The 22,383-nt window shown below is 49.7% G+C and overlaps 3 protein-coding genes and 1 long non-coding RNA gene across 4 annotated transcripts; all 4 read right to left on the bottom strand.

The window, feature by feature from the left end:
- Window positions 1-662: 662 nt before the first annotated feature.
- On the bottom strand, window positions 663-2,535 carry LOC117842337 (aspartic proteinase nepenthesin-2). Its single transcript, XM_034722746.2, has one exon. It carries the CDS (start codon window positions 2,234-2,236, stop codon window positions 875-877), a length of 1,362 nt encoding a protein of 453 aa, XP_034578637.1. The 5' UTR covers window positions 2,237-2,535; the 3' UTR covers window positions 663-874.
- Window positions 2,536-4,572: 2,037 nt separating this feature from the next.
- LOC117845905 (aspartic proteinase nepenthesin-1) lies at window positions 4,573-6,330 on the bottom strand. Its single transcript, XM_034726979.2, has one exon. The coding sequence runs from the start codon at window positions 6,177-6,179 to the stop codon at window positions 4,836-4,838; it is 1,344 nt and encodes a 447-aa protein (XP_034582870.1). The 5' UTR covers window positions 6,180-6,330; the 3' UTR covers window positions 4,573-4,835.
- Window positions 6,331-8,610: 2,280 nt separating this feature from the next.
- On the bottom strand, window positions 8,611-11,533 carry LOC117842540 (lysM domain-containing GPI-anchored protein LYP4). The gene is made up of 5 exons (XM_034723015.2): window positions 10,633-11,533; window positions 9,560-9,677; window positions 9,311-9,475; window positions 9,206-9,237; window positions 8,611-9,100 (listed from the first exon to the last, which is right to left on the bottom strand). The coding sequence occupies exons 1-5, from the start codon at window positions 11,291-11,293 to the stop codon at window positions 8,865-8,867; spliced, it is 1,212 nt and encodes a 403-aa protein (XP_034578906.1). The 5' UTR covers window positions 11,294-11,533; the 3' UTR covers window positions 8,611-8,864.
- An 812-nt stretch (window positions 11,534-12,345) lies between these two features.
- Window positions 12,346-22,383, bottom strand: LOC140222067 (uncharacterized). The gene is made up of 2 exons (XR_011897653.1): window positions 21,641-22,383; window positions 12,346-15,448 (listed from the first exon to the last, which is right to left on the bottom strand). It is a non-coding gene; the product is annotated as an uncharacterized lncRNA (long non-coding RNA).

Below are 22,383 nucleotides of genomic sequence, written 5' to 3'. Positions count from 1 at the left end.
TGCGGCGGCGGCAGCTAGGGCTTCTTGCGGCAGCACGGGAGGTGGCTACCGAAGGAGATGCCGGAGGAAGCATAAGCGAACGTGCGGTGTGTAACGAGTGGTATGGTCTCCATCTGAAGGTTTAGAACGTTGTTTTCTGGAGCACCTCTTGTGAGCTCCACAAAAAATTTGAAGTTGGCTATCAGATTCATATTTTTCTTGGAGCAGAGCTGTTGGACGGGAGCTCCACAAAAATTTGAAGTTGGCTATCAGATTCATATTTTTCTTGGAGCAGAGCTGTTGGACGGGAGCTCCACAAAAATTTGAAGTTGGCTATCAGATTCATATTTTTCTTGGAGCAGAGCTGTTGGACGGTCTCCACAAAAAATTTGAAGTTAGCTATTAGATTCATATTTTTCTTGGAGCGGAGCTGGTGGACTTGGAAGTGTTTGGTTTGAAGGTTTGGGAGTGAAGCAGTCCCAAATAAATTCTAAAATTTAGCTAGCTAATAAATAGGCACTAAAGTAGAAACTAGCGCACAAAATTTGGCTAAAATAAGAATAACCCAGTGGTCTCTATAGTATTTATTGTGGTCCTAACATTAAGAAAGGCTCATCGCTGGAATAACTTTATTCCTATTCTTGTTTAATTGGGAGATAGAAGAAGTAACGGGCGAGATCTCGTCCCAGACAAATTAAGCCGAGCTTAACATTTTTATTATCCGAATACAAGAACCTTAATCATGGGCTTGCCAACTGTACCAATTTCGAGTCCAGTGGGCTGCTGGCTACCCAGCAGATCACTTATTATTACAAGCCCTTGTTTTTTCGTGCAACCCAGTATGGTTGACTTTAGTTTGCATGGCAGCGCCCGGACCTTCTCCAACTAGCGCGCGTCAGCACTGCGCCGGAGCGAACGACAAGGTCTCGGCCTCCAAATCGTAGAGCACGCGCATGTCCTGCTGCACCAGGTTGCCGATCGTCGAGCCGTCGTCGCCGGAGTCCGCCAGGAGGAGGCACAGGCGGCCCCTCCTGTGGTCATCCAGGACGTAGTTGCGCCGCGGCAGGTCGAGGTCCGCGCCCTGGAAGTGGAGCACCATCCTCGGCACCGGCACCTGCGGCGCCGACGACGCGCGCCGCCAGGCCGCCGGCACCACGAAGCACACGCCGTCGTCGGGGCTGCTGCCGTTCGCGAACGGCAGCCTCAGCTGCACCTGGAACGCCCGCACCACCTCCGCGAGCACCGCGGGCGGGAGCAGCGTGAGCGCCGTGCCGGAGTCGACGATCACGCCGCCCGAGCCGTCGGGCTGGAGCGCGAACGCCGACTCCGGTATCCGCAGCCTCCTCGCGCCGACGGTCAGGCCGGCGAGGTGGACGTAGTAGAAGGTCGGGTTCTGGGGGCTCTGCAGGAGCGGCGTGGTCTGCACGGGCCCGGCGGCGGTGTCGTCGCCGTAGACGCCGTCCGCCACGGACCCGAACAGGAGGGTGCTCCTCCTGCCGCTGGCGTAGGGCGTGAGGCAGTAGGAGAAGCGGCGGATGGAGAGCTGGGACACCAGCGAGAGCGGATTCCGGCCGAAACCCACGATGCCGGATCCGTTGTTCAGGCTGCCGACGTTCATCGAGCCGCACCCGAACCCGAGCAGCACGCTCAGCGCGTCGTCGCCGGACGATGACGTGAAGGTGAAGCGCTCCGTGGCGTAGACGCCCATGGTCGTCGTCCCGTCGCCGTAGTTGTACCGGTAGGTACACGTGTCGGGCCTCATGCAGCTGTGGTGCAGAATGTCTGAGCAGAGCGGGCTGGCGCACCGCATGGGCTCGTACGACGCCGACTCGGCCGGCACGAACAGCGGGTCTGGCTGCGCGAGGCAGTTGGCGCACGGCGCGCACTGCGTCCAGATGAGGTCGCTGCCGGTGTCGAGCAGCGCCGAGACGCGCTGCGGCGGCGTGCCGATGGCGAGGTCGACGACGTACTCGAGGTCCCCCGACGGGCGCACCGGCGTGGCGCCGGGCGCCTGCTGCTGATCGCTCCCGCCGGAGAAGCGGGCGCTTCTGCCGCGGCTCCTCACCGCGGAGAGCGCGGCCGCCCTCGCCTTGCTCCGCCGCATGGCGCGCCGGATGAGCTCGGGCCTGGACAGCTGCTTCCCGGCGTCGACATGCTTCAGCGCGACGCGGACGTCTCCCCCGAACGCCGAGGCCACCGGGAAAGCGCACGCCACCGACGCTACCAAGAGCAGGAGCGCTACCAATCTCTGCTGCATGTTTAGCTCCCTAAATTAGCGCCGCCGATGTGACCTGGTATATGTAGACGGGGATGCCGCGCACGGCACTAGAGACGCTATACATATTCTTGCACCGTCTTGATGCAAACGCATCGATGCAAGCTGCGAAGGAAAGCAACGGGCAAGATTGTGCGCCAGACTTTACAAAATTCGGTTGCCGATGGTGCCATGGTGGTCTGGGCACCGAACAAGTCGGGGAATGCTCTTGGACCACTCGGCTGCGAGGGTGAAGAGGATGGTTGGCGACCTGTAACTCACCAGCTTGCACGAGGGCACTGGAGACTGTGTGGCTACAACTCTTGACGTGATCGCCGAATTCTGAGGCGAATTTGCACATGTTTTCCTGCCGGCGAAAAGAGGCCCGGAGCTAGCAGTGCTGCCGGGGTGACTGAAGGATCAAATATTCTAGCGATCCGAAGCTACATGAGCGGATCTAATTCGGACCTAATCGAAGTTCATTTACACGGCAAGTAAATTGTTTAGGCATACACGGCATGTAAATAAATAGCTGGAAGATCTAGAATAAGAGGAAGGGATCAGAGCATGTTTGGATGATGCAAGCAATCCAAATCGCCGCCCGGCCGGACGTGTCCCCGTTACTTCTTTCGGTCAGAATGAGAGCTCGAGTAAAACCGTGTGGAGATAACTTGACAGGAGGCCTCTTCAGGTTAATTGGGTCCATGCACCCCCTATCTGGGTGTACTCTGCTGAGCTAAAGCAGTATAGCACTGGGCATAGTCTATACGGCACTATATGCCGGCCAATTTCATCTGAACCAAAAGCTGCCTCGGTTTGCCACAGAATCGTGCCTTGCTTTTACATAATGGAATGCAGGTTGGTTTGATGTAACGCGACTGAAAATGTGCGCTCGTACTTTGGAGGGTGTGTCAACACGAGGCGTTAGGGCCAGTGCCCCTGGCAATATAACACAGTTTTTTTAAGTCCATATTTCGATCTTCAACTTTGAAACCGGCTGTTGACGTGTCAAAACTCAAAACCAATCCATTGCAAGCGCCATGTGGGATGAAAACCAAGACAGAATTGCTGCCGAGTTGAATAGTTGGCGGTTGCGTATGCGTAGTGCCTGATTTCCAAAGAGAGTCCCTCCACAATACAAGGATCCAAACTGCCCCTAACTTTTATAATACACCATACTACTGGCAGAAATATCAATTCATACTACTCCGTAATTTATACTACTGGCAGAAAGAAGGGAGTAGAGTAGTATGGTGTATTGTAAAAGTTCTCCGGTTTCGTTTGGAAGCATAATATGTGTGCCGAATCTGCTTGAACGTTAACAATAATCTTGGAATCCATGAGGACCATCACGGATGCAGTGATGTGACGTAAGACTCGTCGAATTTCCACTGCCTTTTTCTAAAGGCAGTGTTGATCAATGATCAGTATCAGACGCAAACATTTCATTTGTTCTATCAGCTTTCTCATTGGCTTAACTTAACTACGTAATGAACAAACTGATGCGGTGACACTAGATGCCCAGTTGATGTTGTACCTGCCTCACTACTGCACTAGCCATTTCCATCTCTGAATATAAGTAAAGTGTGGAATTTCTACCCTTTTTTGCTTTATTCTTTGTGGCAATGAAAGGATCGATTTTTTTTTTTTTGCTTTGTGACCGATTCGGTCTCTACGTCATATTTGGTCCAAATTCTTCGGTTGACTACTTGTAACTTGTCTGCACAATTCTAAAATTTTTGGCCCTTCTGTTCCAAATTATCAGCAATACACCTACAGCATCCTTGGTTTTCCGGCCCATGAGACAGGAGCAGGCCAAGGCTCCTACGCACCTCCACCCATGTTTTCTGGTAAGCCCATTCAGCCCATAAAAATATCAATATTTTATTTATGTTTTAATGCATCCGACATTTTGATAAACTAGGTTCAACATTTATTCATAGCTTGATAAAGTAGTCTTCGGGGACAGTTTACCTTTTGAATCGGTTAAACATTATGATAAGTTATATTAAAGATTTCTTCATACCTAATTCAACTTTTTGGGAAAATAGTTTAACATTTTTTTAGAAAAATATCAAAATGGTAATTTCACAATGCTGAAATAGTTCATCCAAATGTTAAATTTTATATTAAAAAATAAAAATCTATAATTATATATGAATAAGGGATTAATATCACACTTTTACAATACTTAAGGGATGGAAAAATATACTTTTTACCTTTTGAAATCAACTCTAAATTCCACTTGGAAGTCAGTTTATTTTATTGTCAATGTTTGTTTAAATCATATGTGACTGTTTTGTGCTAATTCAAATATTTGGTATCACACAAATAGCGTCTCTGAGAAATGACTAACTTTCAGAAAATTAGCATATCCCTGTTTGTACCTTACAGACACCTCTAAAAACAGATTAGTTGCTTATTAAATCCTCAGATGTTGTTGAGAAGACAACCATAATCTCCACTGAACAGATCACCGGCCTACAGTCAGAAATCAGAATCCCTTCCGAGCACCATACCAAACCTAAGGCGCATCTATGCATAATAACTAGAAATGGCCAAATGGGATCGAAATAGAGACGCATGAAAACCAGAGCTACAGCTAGATTAGATTGCACGGCTTCGGGACGAAGGACAGGAGGCTGTTCTCGAGGTCGTAGAGCACGTGGAAGTTCTGGTGCTGGAAGCTACCGATGATGGTGCCGTCGTCGGACGTTGCCATCGCCAGGCACAGTCCCCCCGAGACGGGTTCCACCAGCATGTAGTTCTGCAGGGGGAGCTCCATGTCCGCCCCGTCGAAGTGCAGCACCACTTCCGGCAGCGTCAGCGACTGGCGCGGTGGCGGCGGCCACTTGAAGCACGTGTCCAGCACCGACTCCTCCGTCACGTTCAGCAGCGGCAGCCTGATCTGCGACACGAACGCCGCGCGGACGGCGTCGTACGCCGGCTCGGCGAGATACGTGATCGTCGTGCCGGAGTCGATGATGGTCCCGCCCGTGCCGTCCTCGTCGTTGATGGCGAACACCGCCGGGTCGATGGGCAGCCGGTAGCCGCCGACGCTGATGCCGGTCATGTTCAGGAAGTACATCGTCGGGAGCGCCGGGTTGACGACGAACGGCGTGGACCGCACGGGCCCGCTGGTGCTGGCGTTGGTGCTGTTGAGCGTGGCGTAGACGCCGAAGTAGAGCCGGCTGGGCACCGGCGACAGGAAGGAGGTGAGGCAGTAGGAGAACCTGGGGGATCCGAGCTGGCTGACCAGCGACAGTGACCCCCGGCCGAACCCGACCATGCCGGAGCCGTTGGCTAGCGAGCCGGCGTTGAGGTTCCCGCACCCGAAGGAGATGCTGGGCACGGTGACCCGGGTGGTGTTGGTGCCGAACGTGAACGTCTCGTTGGCGAGGACGCCGGCGGTGCTGGCGCTGTCGCCGTAGAAGTACTGGTAGACGCAGACGTTCTGGAAGCAGAGCGGGTAGTAGAGGGCGTTGCAGATCGGGGACGCGCAGCCGAGTGCCCGGTACGTGGCCGACTGCGCCGGGTCGAAGTAGGGCGTGGGCTGGTCGACGCAGAGCAGGCACGGCGCGCACTGCGTCCAGATGAGGTCGCTGCCGGTGTCGAGGATCGCCGAGTAGTACCGCGGCGGCGTGCCGATGCCCATGTCCATCAGGTACTCGCCGTCGCTGGCGCGCACCAGGATGCGCGCCGCGGTGATGGCGTCCCCGGGCGCCAGCGTCGCCAGCGACTGCAGCGTGGCCGCGCGGGCGCGGCTGCGGGCGACGGCGCGGGCGAGCAGCTGCGCATTCGTGTACCCGGCGTCCGCGTCGACGTGCCGCAGCGTGGCCTCGAAGCCGAACCCGCCACGGGGGAGCGATGCGGCGGTGCCGACGACCGCGGAAAGGGAAAGCAGCAGCAGGGGCAGGACGACCAAGATTGCTGCGAGCCGTGGCATTTTGGGATCGAGGGGTGGCGAGTGCGGCACGCCAGTCGCCAGTAACTAAGATACCATGAAAGGGATGTTGTGAGCAAAAAGGCTTCTAGGATTCGCGTATAAATACGGTGGCCATGCACGCGTGCATCCACTAGCTCTCACTCGAGTACTCGACACTGCTCCTGAGAACATGAGGCCTTGCTTCTGCTTGGTGGGAATGGAATAACAGAATAAGCGCTGGTTTAGTTTAGGGCATTTGGCTGTGGAGATGGCAGGGAATCTGGGCGTGAAACCGAGGGAGAGCTAGCTCGCAACGATGCGTCGCTGTAAAATAATCCCCGGCTCTGCGTTCCTTAACGTCAACGTTAGCTAGCGTAGGATGAGGCTTAGAGATCTGCGTTCGTGTGCCCATTACACCGATTAGAAATCGTGATTTTAGTTTATGTCTAGTAACCAGGAGTTGGAGTCACCATGTGACCCTGTTTGGGAGGGTTTCTCCCAAAACGACTTCACTGGTGAAACTAAAAATAGTAGCTTCATCTAGTTTCTAGTACAAAACGGTTTCACACTACAATATCTTATTTTACGCAAAATATATGAAACCGAACCAAGATAAATCCTACCAAACGGAGCCTAGTCAACTGTACAGCTACATCAAGAACTACGGATCGTCTGTGGATCGAAAAAAAAACTACTGCTGTTCCTGACAGGAAAGAATAAGTGTATGCAATAAAAGGGTTGCTTAATGATGACATTGTTCATTGAATTCCGATTCCTTTTTTCTGGAATACGCAGGAGAGTTGTATATTTTTTATTAAGAAGAAAATAGTTTACAACGTGGACTTACCAGGATGCACGCACACAGTTTTCGTTCATCATTTAGGTTACATTTTGGGCATCGATGACAAAAATCAGAGCATTCTTTGATCGATTTTGTAGCGTGATGTAAATCGGACAGAAATTTACAGGCTCATAGCGCAGTGCTGAGATGCGCGAACTAGAGCGAGGTGGGGACAAACCATGAATCTACAAAGCACGGGACCAATGGCAGCGGCTCGACAAGGCTCGATCGAAATGGACGCGCCACGCCACGCCACGCCACAGACTAGCGGGGTGCGTGTCTGCCATGTGCACCGGCAAACGAAACGGGTGCGCCCCCGGGATCGGCTGCGCTGTGTGGGAGTCAGCAGTCGGGGTCGGGGGCTCGGGGGGCGCACGCGAAAAACTGCGAATCGATCGAGTTTGTTTCCCGATCCCCGCGCGGAGGTTCTTGCTTACTCCGCTGGGGTCTCTCGGACGGCGGAGCCCAAGAGTGATGGGCACGGCACCCTTGCAAGTTGTTTCGGCTTGAGCGCATGTGGCGCTGGCATCGCTGCGAGGCGCACGGAGACATTCGTGCCGCCGGTGCGTGGGGCGGTTTTAGTGAGACTCACCAAGTGTGCAGACCAAGTCATGCTCTCGGGTGTCCGGATCGTCCGAAGTGTGTAGACCAAGTTTACTCCCGTTTCAGCGTGCGCCAAGACTATGTTGCAAGCGACTTGCTTTAAAACCGTGCTTCCCCTAGCCACCATGCCGAGAACTGGAAATCCGGGCATACGCGAGCACACTCAGGATGTGTGGCCTACTAGGCATGTGTGGTTGAAACTTCGGATTGAGACACAGTACATTCCCGCGTGCATATGACCTGGCGCGTTTGCTTGTGCGTTCCACCAGGGGACAACTTCTCGTTTCGCACGGTATTTTTTTGATGAAAAGTTTCGCACGGTATTATGTGAATCTGCAACCTATCCACCTGCTGGATTCGAATCGTTGGCTTAGGGGGTGGTTGGTTCTTTAGAACATCCTAAAATTCCTATCACATCGAATGTTTAGATACTAATTAAAAGTATTAAATGTAGACTAATTACAAACCAATTGTACAGATGGAGGTTAATTTGCGAGATGAATCTATTAAGTCTAATTAGTCCATGATTTGACAATGTGATGCTACAGTAAACATGTGCTAATGATAGATTAATTAGGCTTAATAGATTCGTCTCGCGAATTAGCCTCCGTCTGTGTAATTAGTTCTATAATTAACTCATATTTAGTCCTCCTAATTAGCCTTCGAATATTCAATGTGACATGAATTTTAGTCCGAACTAAAGATCCAAACACCCCCTCTAGCGGTAGTGACTTTGTCAAAATGGTAGATCACGTAGTCAATCTCGGTATATGAGACATGTATAATCAGCAATCGTTGGCTTAGCAGCCATTGATGTGATAATCGGCTGAGACCAGAAATCTCCCGCGGAGGAAGATAAAGTGTCAATTTTTGCAATCTTTTCCCATTTTAGCATTGTAAAAATTGCAAATTTCAGCTGATTTCACAATAGCATTGCAAGTGGCACTTAATTATTCATTTCACAGAAATGGTAAAATCCTGATGTGCCCGTTTTCGTTTTCTATGCTGTAATACAGTTTCCGATCATTTTCATCTTCACTGACAGGAACAACAATACAATCGTTCTAGACAAATATGCTAGCGTGAGTTCATCATTTTTTTTTACATTTTTATTACAGGAACGACCAATCGAATGAGAAACAACAAAATTTGGCACAATAGCCCAGAAAGAGCTAGCCGACTGCTCCTGTACAAGAATGCCCTTCCGGACACGCTGTGCTGCTCAACATGATTCTCACACACAGGCTCATCACAGGCGTATGCTACCACAGCAAGTTGGCGACGAGGCAGAGAGCGACCAGCGCAAGAACATCCCCGACGCGCCTGTCTGCTGAGGCAGGACGACCGGAACTCGCCGGCGGGCTGCTTGTCGGCGCCATGCCAGCCATCTGCGGGCCAATGCCTCCTTCAGACGGCATCGGCGTCGGCGACGGGCCGAGGTACGTCTCGAAGAAGGACGTCGTCGGCGGCGGCATCAGCGGAGGGAACTGGTGCGGACCTGCAAGTGTTTGAAGAAATGATAATCAGCTGAGGCATTACTTCCACGAGGGCATGAGTAAAAAAATCAAGACCAGTAGAGCGGCATTACGGCAAGAAGAATTACCTGGGCACTGAGGCTTCAGCGACGTGGTTAACCTGAAAGATGCAAAAGATAGTGGCCGATTCAGAGAACAGTTCCCAAGCCAAGCGTGATGAAAGGTGAGCTTACGTGGTGAGGATGGTCCCGTTCACGTATCCGCCGTAGCTGCAGGAGGTGACGCTGCAACCGGCGCTGGTCATCTGGAGCGTGAAGTTGCCGAGCATCATGCTGCTGTTGCTGCACTGCATGCTGGAGCACGTCGAGTCCGCCAACGGCGCCGGCACGCAGAACAGGCTGCAACGATGACGGGCATCAGGAACACGATCGAGACGACTAAAAAGATCCGGAGGAGATGGGGGAGTCGAGATCGGCGCCTACTCCAGGTTGCCCGGGCCGCAGCTGCACTGGACGCAGCGGTTGGCGGTGATCGCGTAGGTCCCGTTCGCCACGGACAGGCCGGCGTCCGACGTGTAGGCCGGGAATGACGAAGCGCACGCTGAAACAGCAGACGGGAAAGAGTAAGAGGGTGTCAGTAACGTATCAAAATGACGACACAGCACATGATGGTGGGTTTGTGGATTGATGATGAAATCCATGACGAGAACATGATACATAGGCCTACTGGTTATGCTCAGGGATCAATCGTGGATGCTACTATTATTCTGTTAGTCCGTGACCTTACAGAATGTCTGGGGATAATGAGGGTTTCAAAATGGCTAGTAGATCAGAAAACGCCATACTGGAGTGTTTTACTTTTTCCAGCTGACACTGAAAACGGGAAAAGGGCAAAGATGGCAGGAACAACAGAGCGTCCAGGGCAATGCTGTTGCTGCGACCTTTATGCAGAAACAAATTTTCCAGCTAAAGTGCTCATCTGTCGGCCGTCCTCTGTTAACAACTGAAGACAGCCGACGCGCGCACACATGGAGCGCACTCTGTTTACTGCCGCGCTGGACAACAATTCCAGCGTCCAAAACAGAGTACCAACTCACACTTTTGGCGCAGCACTCGTGCTGCATGCTTCGCCCCTTTCTTATCCCCCTTTTCATGTCCGAACTAAAACATGGACGGGCCCTTGTAAAAGCCGGGAGGCCCCTGTCCAAATATACAAACTGAACAACCAACCTGGCTTTTGCTTTTACTGAACTACTCTGCAGAAATGTTGCACGATCAAGCACATTTCAAGAGTAAAAACCTGCTTGCTGCTTCAGGTCAGTGATCAGCTAGCAGCACTGGTTCTGGTTGTACTGCCAGGTGAGCAATTTTTTCACCAACCAAATTTGTCGGCAAGCATGTGATCTAACCAACCGACCACGCACGCGAGTGACCGCACGATAGTACATCTCAGGCTGAGCAACGGTCCACACCAGCAATGCCAAAAACCAGATCCAAGAAAACGTGCCAGTGGTTCAATTTCAATCGAAGGGACGAAGGCTAGCAAGCAAGCTCACCGGGCAGCGGCACGACGATGATGTCCCCGGTGGCGACGTCGGCGGTGGCCATGTCGTTGACGCTCATGAGGTCGTTGCCCGTGGTCCGGAACCTCCGCGCGATGGCCGGCACGGTGTCCCCCTCGGCCACCACGTAGGTCAGGTACACCGCGGGCACGCCGGCGTCGGCGCCGCCGAAGCAGGCGCAGTGGAGCGGCACGAACAGCGTGGTGCCGGCGTCGAGCGCGGCGCCCTCGGGCATCCCGTTGGAGTCGCGGATCCAGTCGGCCGTCGTGAGCCCGCCGTAGACGGAACCCGCGACGGAGTCCAGCGTGTCCCCGGCCCGGGCCACATAGCGCACGGAGGTGGCCTTGCGGATGCCGTCGGAGCAGGCGCATGGTACCGGCACGTGGAGCGGCAGGCCCGCCGGGAGGACGCGGTCGGCGGGGTCGGGCGCCGCGAAGTCGATGGCGTTGGCGGCCAGGATGGCGAGCGGGTCGGCGGCGAAGAGCGCCGCGAGCTCGGCGAGCTTCAGGTCCGCGTAGAGCGTGTAGGAGAGGAGCGCCGGGCAGGCGGTGGACGAGGCGCAGGACTCCAGCGTCGACTTGGACAGGGCGTTCGGCACGGCGGCGAGGAAGAGGAGGAGGATGAGGTGGAGTAGGGATGACGGTGGTGGCCGCATGACGGCTGTCGGGCGCGGTCGCGTGAGTCGCTGGCACCGATGCCGGCTCGGGCCGATCGGTGATTCGCCGGGCAGCGGCTGGCGAGAGCTGGGAGCGAGACTGGCGAGAGTGGCGTGGTGGAGGGAGGCCTGGGAGTGCGCGCGAGCTTTGGATCTTGGCCTGGGTTTGGTGTGTTCGCGCAGGATCCTCTGCGACTGCCAGTCTGGTGTAGTGCGTCTGGATGGACCATGTGGAATGGACTGTACGAAACACGGAGTAATAGCGTACGTAGCACATGCTACCGTAGGAAAAATAAAGGGCAGGCATAGGAAACATTGGTTTCAGGTCAGTCAGGAGGGCAGGCATAGGAAACATTGGTTTCAGGTCAGTCAGGTTGGATTTAGGATCCTCAGACTCAGCAATGGCTTTGCCAAAATTTTTGAGAAATTTAGGTTTCGTTGCACAGAACTAGCAACAATACTAGCATTTTCTTCCATCTTAAAAAATCATTTTAGAAATTTAATAGTGTCCAAAATACAAATGAATTGCTATGTGATTGTATTTGTAAGGTAATATAGAAATAGTGTAAAAATTGCAATTATGAAAACAATTAGCCTCCTTTTGAACTAATGAAAACATATGAAACAATATTGTTGCCTTTAGTTATAATAAAACGCAGAGGATCCAGATCTGTGTTGGTGGGCCTGATGAGGGCCGGCCTATCTGTTTGAAATTTACTAGATGCTTTTGGCACAAGTCGTTTTGGGCCGTTTGCACACTCATGCAGCCTGGTGATTAGTTTTCTGGTCGATCGAGTTTGCTTGCATGGCATCATCATTCCTGTACGGGGCCACAATGAGTGGCAGTAATGGCGTGAGAAGTGGTGAGTTAGTGTTCTGGGTTTTTCAAAAGCATCTCTAATACTCTATGGTCGTGTTTGGATCCTTGAAGGAACTGTTATCAACCTGCTATTTATTTTGGAATGTGATATTCCACAACTTTTTAAAGTTTTGTCACATCCGGTTTTAAAGGCAAAACCAGATGCATAAATTACATGTGCGACAGGATCAAATTACACACATGCGACGACTTCAGTGAATATCACAATCAATGTCATAATGTAAAGAGAGTATATTATTATTACATGACCGATAGTCTTTTAAACCGAATAGAAAAAAATTTATTATTATCACAGCGGATCTTCAACAAGCACGGCGACTCCACAGGCAGTTGACCGAGAACATGTACGCTTATTACTCCTCCCAATCTTGTAGAACCTCCACATCGTTGATTTGTTCTGAGCAGTAGTTTTAGCAAGGGCTCAACAAGTGTGGGAAATGTGTAGTGTAAGGCCAATCAAGGATAGGCTAAGGTTTAATAGCATTTCAGCATTTTATTTGGTTGGTCAAGTTTTTATTAGCATTTACTAAATGTAAGTTTATACCACCCACATGAACATAAATAGAGATAACAAAAATAAATAACAACAATTTAAATTGTCTTTCGATAATTTAATCATGTGAGGGTCTAGGCCGCTCTTGACAGTGAGCACGGCTGATCAATCAATTTTACACTCTGTAGAGGTTGCACATCTTTACCCATAAGTCGCGTAAAAGTTCAAAGAACTTTAGATCCAACCATGCTGTGCGGGCTAGGCACAATACCACACTTCCGAGGTGTGATTGCATAAGGACGCTACGAGACCTTTACAAAGATTCCCTAGTAAGTGGTAACCTGCTAAGGTTTCGGTGTCTAGCGTGCATAAACCTCCCTAGTGGGCAGCGCATAAACCTCCCTAGTAGGCATAGGGTCCCAGCCAAACTCCCTTACCAAGAGGACCGGGTTATACAACGACTCAGTCCCCCTTCTTGTCCTTTCGGTAAGATTACTCTAGACTAAAGTCTCTAACTAATTAGCCAAGATCAGAGCCATTTAGTTCTTGTGGTTGTACTGTTTTCCCGGGTGGTTCTCCATGTTCCAATTAAACATGATGATCTTGTATTAATGAAAGGTATAGCATAAATAAATCAAGATTAATAATTGAGTTCATTAATACCACCATATCCAAGTTGAGCAACTAAGCATGAACTACCCAACATTATGCACACCTAGGTTGATCAAGGTATAGGGAATAAAACTAGTCAATCCTTAATTAGGTCCCATCATGTTTATGACTTAAAGTGCATGGCATAAATGTTATTGAACATGAAAGTAAAAGTTCTTCGGATCAAACTGTGGTCAAGGACACGACTTTCCTTGTAGGACTTGCTCCAGCTGCTCGGACTCTTCAAAGTCTTGAGCTTCAAATCCCTCGAGCTGCGGTCCTTCTAAACGCATCACACGAGCACATACAAGCAATCAAGGGAATAAAATAAGAAAACAATACATCAAACAGTATAAACAGAGAAAAATAAGATCATAAGACTAATCTATGCGTTAAGATGAACTTGTGGACGCAAGAAGCACTTAAAAAGGTTCTAGGATGCTAAAGATACGCACTAAACAAAATGCAGGGGCTCGCTGGCGAAGATTTAAAACTTCCAGGGGCTAAACTTGAAGAAATCGAGGGCTAAAACATAAATGCGCGTATAAATCGAAGGTTTAATGCGCAAAAGAGCAAGGCTAGCTGTGGCAGATCCACTTCGGATCTACTTGGTTAAACATGATTTAGCCGCCTGATATGCGACGCTCATGCCTAAGCCTAGTAAACACGAAGTGTCGTCGGATTTTCCTCCGATTTAACCACTTGAACAGGACCGATTTAGCAGACTCACACGAAGGTGAGCGGTTCTAGGGAGTACAACAAGTCCACCGAGTTGACAAGTTGACCACTGGATTTAGTTGCGAAATGAACATCAGAGTTTTACAGGATTTCAGAAAAACAACAGAAGGTAAAACACTAGCGGAAGCAATCGTCAGGATTGGACGTCCTGGTGAGGCCAGCCGGGACATCACTGATCCCTCTCCTCGCCGTCCGAGGAGGGATCCCACTCGACCGTCCAACCCGGAGGGAGCTGGGGCGGCCAAGTGCCAGCAAGAGAAGGGTCGGGGTCAGCCACTTCACCTGAAAAACAGGAGCCACAACAAGGCTGAGCTACTAAGCTCAACAAGACTTAACCGACAGGAGTAAAACTACTCCCCCATTCTAGACATGCAGGTTTTTTTGGCTGGGAGGTTTGTTTGCCAAAAGCATTAAGTAAACCCTATTTTCAAGTTTTAGCTCCGATTCTAAGTTCTTTAACCAGTCTAGGTTTGCAATCTATTCTAAGCAATCATAGAGCCAAACAAGGTATGTATATCAACAAACCCATGTCATCATCAGATTCCTCATTTACTCAGGGTGACATAGCGATCAAGCAATCTCAAGCTGTGAGAGGCAGACGAATCGATTCGAGTTCTTTTAACCATGCATGGTGAACCTAACCTCACGACATCCGCGCACCCGGAGGTCGCTTCCTGTGTCGGCCTTCCCCATCAATCCCCTAACCCGTGTCGGGCCCAGTTCCTTTGGTGCAAGGTTCCACAGACCCGGCCTCTGCCGTTCTGTGACCACGCATGCCACCACGTGCGACATCCAGCAGGGGAAACTCCGTTCCAAGAACAATGGGGCGACCGCTCACGTCTAGGTTCAATCCGGTACTAGGCTTCCTCATCCCATACTAAGTATGAGGCTAGTACTTTCAAACACTTGATCACGAACACCACCACTGTCGGGCCTTAGCAAGTTTTCATAGACAGACGGGGCAACCATCCGACCACCAAAGAATTACCCAAAAACCCTGCCCCGTCCATCGTCCTTATAGTTGTAACAGAAGGGTAGACATCCAACTCCTACAACTCGCGAGTGACAGGGAATCACTCGGCTTTTACCGTCTCCTAGTTAAGCAAGGCAACTACTCGGTCCAACAGCTAGTATTCAGATCATAGGAAACTAGGTCATGCATCTAGGGTTTCAAACAACTCCTATACGTAAATGCACAAGCATGTTACAGAAGGCATGCGCAAGTCTGGTAAACACACAGGGTTTTCGTGCAACCGGGGCTTGCCTTCAAGCAAGGAGGAAGAGAACTGCTCGACTTCGGGGGCGACTTCGGCTTTTGGGGGCAGGAGCTCAGCTATAGCTTCGTCTTCTGGCGCCGGGTGTAGCTCGTAGAAGCCGTCGGCGAGGCGCAGCTCTACACGAATGCAATGCAAGAGTTAGCTTAGATGGTTATTTCAATAGCAACACTTGCTCGCCTGAGCCCAGAAACTCGCGACAAGGAGCAGGAGGGTGGGGAGGTTCAAAGGAGCTGGTGGAGATCAAGAGGTGAGGGTTGGAAAGGAACTTAGGATCTGGTCCTTCAACTAGAGGGTTTGGTATGCTAGGGATCCTCAGACGCAAGCGCTGAAGGGTTCCTATGTTTTACACATACACCCTCGGGTTGAAGAAAAAGATCACAGCCGAGCCCTCGGGCGAGGCGGATAAGGGTCGGCGGAACAGATAGGGTCGGGCGAGACGGAACCGGGGTCGGGCGGATAAGAGGGGTCGGGCGAAGCGGACTGGGGTTGGCAGCTTACCTTCTTCCTACAAGGAAAGCTTGGGGTCGGGAAGAAGCAGACTTGGGCGGAGGGACTAAGGCTTTGAACAACGGCTAAGACCGACAGTGCTCCGACGGCGGCGGTGCTTCTTGTGGATCACAAGTGAGCTTTTACGGAGCACGGAGGAGCAAGCAGCTGGGGTGGCTTGGGGAAAACGGAGGGGAGCTTAGAGGAGAGTTCCTCAAGAACTTTAGGGTGTGGTGCTAGGAGCTTGAGCAGGGAGCAAGAGAAATGGCGGAAGGCAACAATGGTGGAGGGAACTCCGGCGGGCTTGCGCATTCCCTTTTATAGCGGCTGGGACGGGGAAGGAAAGTGGCACGGGAGAGAGAGAAGGGGAGCGGCGCGAAGGCCGGGGAAGAAGCAATGGAGTGCTCTGCCTGGGCGGCGATTGAGCGACGGGGGCGGTGGTGCAGGACTTCGGAGATGACGCCAGCGGTCATTGGGTTCTGGCGTCAGGGCGGCGCAGGAGCGATCATGCCGGTGGTTGAGATTTGGCGGAGGCGGGCGTCGCCGTGCGGTGGATTTGATAGAAGCGACCGGTTTAACGGCGCTAGAATCAAGGGCGCACAGGTGAGAAGACAGGCAGCAGCGGGCGCGCGGGCGAGCGTGGAGCAACAGATTGTCGGGCGGCTTCTGACAAGGCGGGGGAAAAGGAGCTGTCGCTGCCATGGTCGGGGTTGGCGATGGAGGAATCGTCGTGTAGCGGAGACCAGGCGGCGCGACCATGTTCGAAGTGACGGAAAAGACGGGCGACATCGGGCTCTGCGGCCGGGATCTAGCGGTGTGATGATGGGCGCGGGAGGCGAGGCGCGGCAGAAAGGTTGCAGAGGGGCTTCCGCTGCCATTGGGGGAAGGGGGCGCGAGAATCCATTCGGTCGCGAGCCAGAGACAAAGCGGAGCGGCGGGCGTCGGAGAAGATGAGCCACGCGGCGGGAAGACTCTGAAGCGGGCATGCAACTCGAGTGCGCCTGCCGCGGAAGATCTGGGGGAAAAAGATCTCAAGGGTCCACTGGTTAGATAGAACGGGCGTTTGGGAAAGACTTAGAAGGATCCGATGGTGGGCTGGGTTTGGCGGGGTCGGGATCGGAGCGAAGCGGGGAGGGGTCGGGTCTCAGGGGTCGGAACCGGTCGAAAGATTGAACCCTTAGGCGCGAAAAAACAAGACAGATGATCAGGGGCTAGGATAAGATTAACCCGGAAAGATTAGGGGCCGGTCGTCACACTAGGATGGCGGGCACTATTATGCGAAGCTCAGGGGCTAAAATAAAAGAAAAACGACTAAAACCTAATTATTTTTGAACTGCGTTGGATCGCGGTGCAAAAAAGCAGAAAGTGCCGGGACTCTTTAGCAAAATCGGCATGCCTGACTCGGTTGACCGGTATGTGCAGACCGGTTGACTCTGTCAGATCTAATCCGAGCCATCGAATTTAGATCACGCAGCTGCGGTCGACTATGACTCCAACCCAGCGACGCGTGGCGGCGGCGGCGGACTCGCCGGAACCGAGCCGAACTCGAGCTTCCGGGCACAGTTTTGGACACAGTTTGGCCCTAGAGCAAGCTGAGGACACGGCGAACGCATCCAGGGTGTTGCCGTGAAGGATTGCAAGGCGGAGGCGACGTGTGGCTCGGCGGGGTGGGGTGGTGGTGATGGATGCGGCTTCGGCGAGCGTGAACACACGGGTAAAAGCCACTGGCGAGCACAAAAACCCCACGGGTGGCCTCCTCACCCTCTTGTGGATCTTTGGGCGGAGCTCTTGGCGATGGAGAGGCGACAGCGGTAGAGATTGATGGTGGCGGCGCTCGAGCTCGGGTGGCGGCTCGGTTTGCGACGGCGCTGGTAGCTCTGGTGTGGCTAGGGTTTGGTGAGGGAGCTCAGGGTGTGGCAACGCTATTTATATAGCTCGAGGAGGATAGAGCCTTGGCGTGCAGGGCAGCGGAAGACTCGGAGGAGGTGGTTGCGACCGGCTTGAAGATGAGTCCGAGTTGGTTGAGCAGATGGCAGAGGATAGGGGTGATAGGTAGGCCCCGCCTGTCATCGGGAGAGCGGCGCGGTGCTGGGCTGAGGCGGGAGGTGGGCCGACGCAGGAGCAGGCTGAGGTGGAGGAGGCGGGCGTGGCGCTAAGGAGGCGGGCTGCTGGGCTACTGGGCCGAAAAGGAAAAAGGAGGCGGGCCGAAAGAAGAACGGGCTGACAGAAAGAAAAGAAACAGGAAAAAGAAAAAAGTTTGAAAGGAAAACAAACATAAATTCAAAATTGAATTCTAACACAAATTTGAATTCAAACAACCAAAATAAATGCACCGGTATGAATGCAACAATGAACTCCTATGATTTATTAATTTATTTTGAAAAAGATTTATTTGCCTAAGAATTTAAATGCAACCTTAAAAACCTTAGACACATGCACTTAAATTCTAGCAAATTTTATTAAATTCCAAAATTTGAAATTTAGGGTGTTACAAGTTTAGATATAAGCCTATCTTAAATTCATGGGGTGGGAGATGGAAATTGATTCTAGATCCTCATGCTATGTTGCTAATGTGCAACTTATAGCATGCTTTTCGACTCGCTTCCCTATAGCAAAAGTGCAGTACATAAGTATCTCTCCCATATGACCAACAATAATATACAAATATACTTCACATACAACTATATTAGCTTAATTAATTTGTATCTAAATTATAATTATTAGAATGAAATTCAATTCTAAGGATCTAGCCATCATGATTCCATTTCCATCGATCGGTTCATAGAAATTGTACGTACTTGCCAATAATCAGAGAGCTAGCTTCTGGGTTCGGGTGTACAATTTCGAGCAAAAGTACAAGCCCACGATAAATCCCTAGGACACTTTGTTGACAAAGCATGACACGTGGCGTGCCATGTAGGATGAGGGATGATACTGGTCCCAAAATAAAAAAAATTGGGGAGTAAAATGGTCATTTTGATAGTTAAGGGACGAAACTGGGCTTCGGGCGATAGTTGAGGGGCAAAAATGGTTATTACGGCACCTCTAATTGACCAGATGGAGCCAATTATTTGGATGATGGGTATTTTGGTTTTTTTCTTTCGTGTCTAAAATTAGCCCCAATCAGCTGGGTTTGAAGGCTAATGAACTAAAGTTTAATTGGGGTTGGACCTTTGGGGTTGGACCTTTAATTCCTGTTTGTATCATAAAAAAACTAATTTTTAACTTATTAAAGTTTAACTCCTAGATCAAAATAGAGTCTTAGCCTTCTCAAATGTTTTTTAATGGAAAAGCATCGTTGGTGTGATGGTGGATTACCTGAACCAACCCACTAGGCGTCTAGGTTGGTCATGATCTCAATATATTAGATATTTGCGAGTTTAATGGCTGTGTGCGTCCCTAGTTGGCGCAGAGGCCCAAAGTTATCCCACCAAGGAAAATTCAACCCACCTATAAAATCGAAATGGGATATACATATATAGTCCTAATTATACATTTCAAGAGCAACTATATGAACTCGTATTTATGCCGTCCGTGGATTAATTACAGAGTATGTTAATTTCAGTATGGTTTGTTTTCGGTGAATCCCCTCGATCTATGTCCCTTCTAAATTTCATATTTCTCTTATATATTGCCACTGATGTCCCTATGACATGCGCGCGTGTCCCAGGTGCAACACCAGTACTACAAGTCCTTTACACGTGGTTGTTAACTTATCTTGCGAATACTATGTTTGTTCAAAGGAGATTTGTTGGGTGCATATTGCTAACTGTTCTCAAAGCCAAGGATTATGCTCAACCAAAATTTGCACTGTACGATGGCATGGGCGCAGTGCCATCTTCGTTTAATCTTGTAGGAACATATGGAAGGACCCTCCATCCTAGAAAATAACTCATTCTAAGTTTATTCTAAGTCAAACTTTTTTAAATTTGACCGACTATAAAAAAAACTACAAATATTTATGGTACGAATAAGTGCCACCAGATTCATCATTAGATATATTTTCAAAATATACCTATTTTATATCATAAATGTTAATACTTTTTCTATAAATTTAATCAAAGTTAAGAAAATTTGACTTAAGATAAATATAAAATGATTTATTTTTTTAGGATGGAGGGAGTAGAAGGGACCTTTCAATGCCAGGCTCTAACCAGCTCTTATTTCTAGCAAAGGAGGAAATCCTCGGTAATATAGAGGTACTGCAAGCGCCGGTGTATGTAATTTCCTAGATATTCTTACTTTAACACATGCTTATGTGTTCTGAGAGAGGGATTTTGTGTTACGTTACTGATAATCTCTCGTGCGGTCACACACACTCTTGCTTGCTGAGAGGGTGCTGGGTCATGAGTCTATATATATTATCAGATTTTGGAAGCCGCGTGCAGTGTTTTATTGTAAGAACTCTTATTCTTCTTTAGTTTAATGAATGGCAGAGCTCCTTCCTCATTTTGGAAACTAGAAGAAGTAATCTTTTTTTCTTCAAACTTATTATTCGTGACACAAATATATCTCGAATATCAGATATTATTGGACGAGCAGTAAGATATATAATATCTCTTGCAGCAATTTTTCATCGTCGTGGAGCAAGGACCGACATGTACATCACTCCACAGTCCGTTCAATAAATCAACGGTACATATGTAGGATATATATGCAATATGAAAGCACGTCATGCGCTCGCCAGTGTCATGAAATGTCCTACGACGTAGTACAGTAGTAGTACTTGCTCCAAGCCAACGTACACATCATTTTATTTGCAGCTAGCTAATAATCGAGTTTGCCACCGTGTAGATCAAAATTAAACATGCTTATACGTACATGATTTGCTTTTCGATCAGCATACATGTATTTACAGACGAATGCACACATCTACCATATACTCTAGTTCTGCGGTAATCGACGCTAAGCAGACCGACGCGCGACTAAGCATTTTGTTCTTTAGTTGTTTCACATGTTTCTGTACATCATGATATGCAAATTTAGGGCCAATATAGCTGCAGACAAATGCACGGTCGCATTGGCGAGATTTGGGATGGACCGTTTCACGGCGACCACGTGAGCGAAGTAATGAGCCTAGCTATTTCTCTTTCTGGCCAGATGTGCTTATTGTATTAAATGCTTCATTTCTCTCTTCAAATTAATCTCGTTCTAGCTAGAGTGCCAGTCTGCTATATATATATCTTAGCTCGCTGGTAACCAGTTACCAAATCACTCTATATATATTTTTCCAAAAAACATCACTCTCTCTCTCTATATATATATATATAGAGAGAGAGATATATATATATATATAGAGAGAGAGATTACAGATAGATAGATAGATAGATAGATAGATATAGACGCATACACTTCGAAATGAATACACATCTGCGTTATCGTTAGCTGAAACGACAAGCATGTCTGATTGTATGCTCTTCCAGGAAGAAAAATTCACTATTATATATTCAAATGCGTTGTATGAAAAGTGCAGAAATGCAAGCGCTGAAGTGCAGGTTCGCATGACAATATGGTTCAGAAATTCGTTCAGAGTCAGCAGCGAAACGTTCACAACATTAGGTATAGTTGATGTGTGTTCATGCATTTCTGCATTTCGAAGCCTAGTACTATACTAGTAGATGTCTTAATTGAGTAATGCACACATGCATGCTTTTCAAGCAAATGGATTGTTATATGTCCTTGGATAACAGGGTAATATAAGTTACTTTATATGCTACTGATGAGAGTGGAAATGTTGCATTGTCGGGCAAATCCAAGTTCTTGCTGTTTCTCTAACAGTGAAATGAAAAGAAAATTAGCTTAAACGGATGCAGATGCCTTACCAGCCCGTACCCCAGAGGCAAATTGCTTCAACGACTGATCAGAGCCAAAGCCAAGTATATGCAGATGCTGGTTAAAGGGATTGAAGCCTGGTCCGAGATCACCAATAGATCGAATACACCCATACTGCATGTTAAGCAAAATGGGCTTGCCTACTTGTGGTGACCTTGAACCAGACAACAACCCCCTTAACCTAACCTTCAACCCTGGGTAGCAACTGTGCTACAGAAACACAAGACTAGCTGAAATCGCCATGGCCATGGATGGAGCTGTCTAATGGAGGAGAGACGAGAGAAGAGAATGGAGAAACTACTGCAAGAGATAGGCGCGAGGGCTGGGGTTCTTGAAGGGAAGGGAAGCAGGAAGGCTACCGGGCTAGGGCAGGGGTTCTTGAAGGGCGGTGTCCTGGGTTGGATGGGCACTGAATTGCCATTTATTGGGAGGCGCTTACGACTGGGCAGGAACCGCAGTGATGGACAATGCAGGCAGGCTTTTATTGCGCGCTTGGGCTGCAGCCTGCGGCGTGCGACAGCTGACAACTGAGGAGAGACCGTGCGAGAGCGTACGTGAACCCCTTCCCTTCCATGTGAAAGTTTTCAGCCGTAGTAATACAAGGAGCATTATTCACATTTATTTGTGGTGCCAGAAGATGTACAAGGTACAAATTCTCAGTTTAAAACTCTATATGTACAAAATGTTTATAGATTTGTAATAACATATCAAAATTATACAGGAAACAACCGGA

The sequence above is a fragment of the Setaria viridis genome, chromosome 2 (genome assembly GCF_005286985.2).
Source record: "Setaria viridis chromosome 2, Setaria_viridis_v4.0, whole genome shotgun sequence".
Taxonomy (NCBI): Eukaryota; Viridiplantae; Streptophyta; class Magnoliopsida; order Poales; family Poaceae; genus Setaria; species Setaria viridis.
Note: the sequence above shows the minus strand (reverse complement) of the source record. Positions and strands in the feature narration are given on the sequence as shown.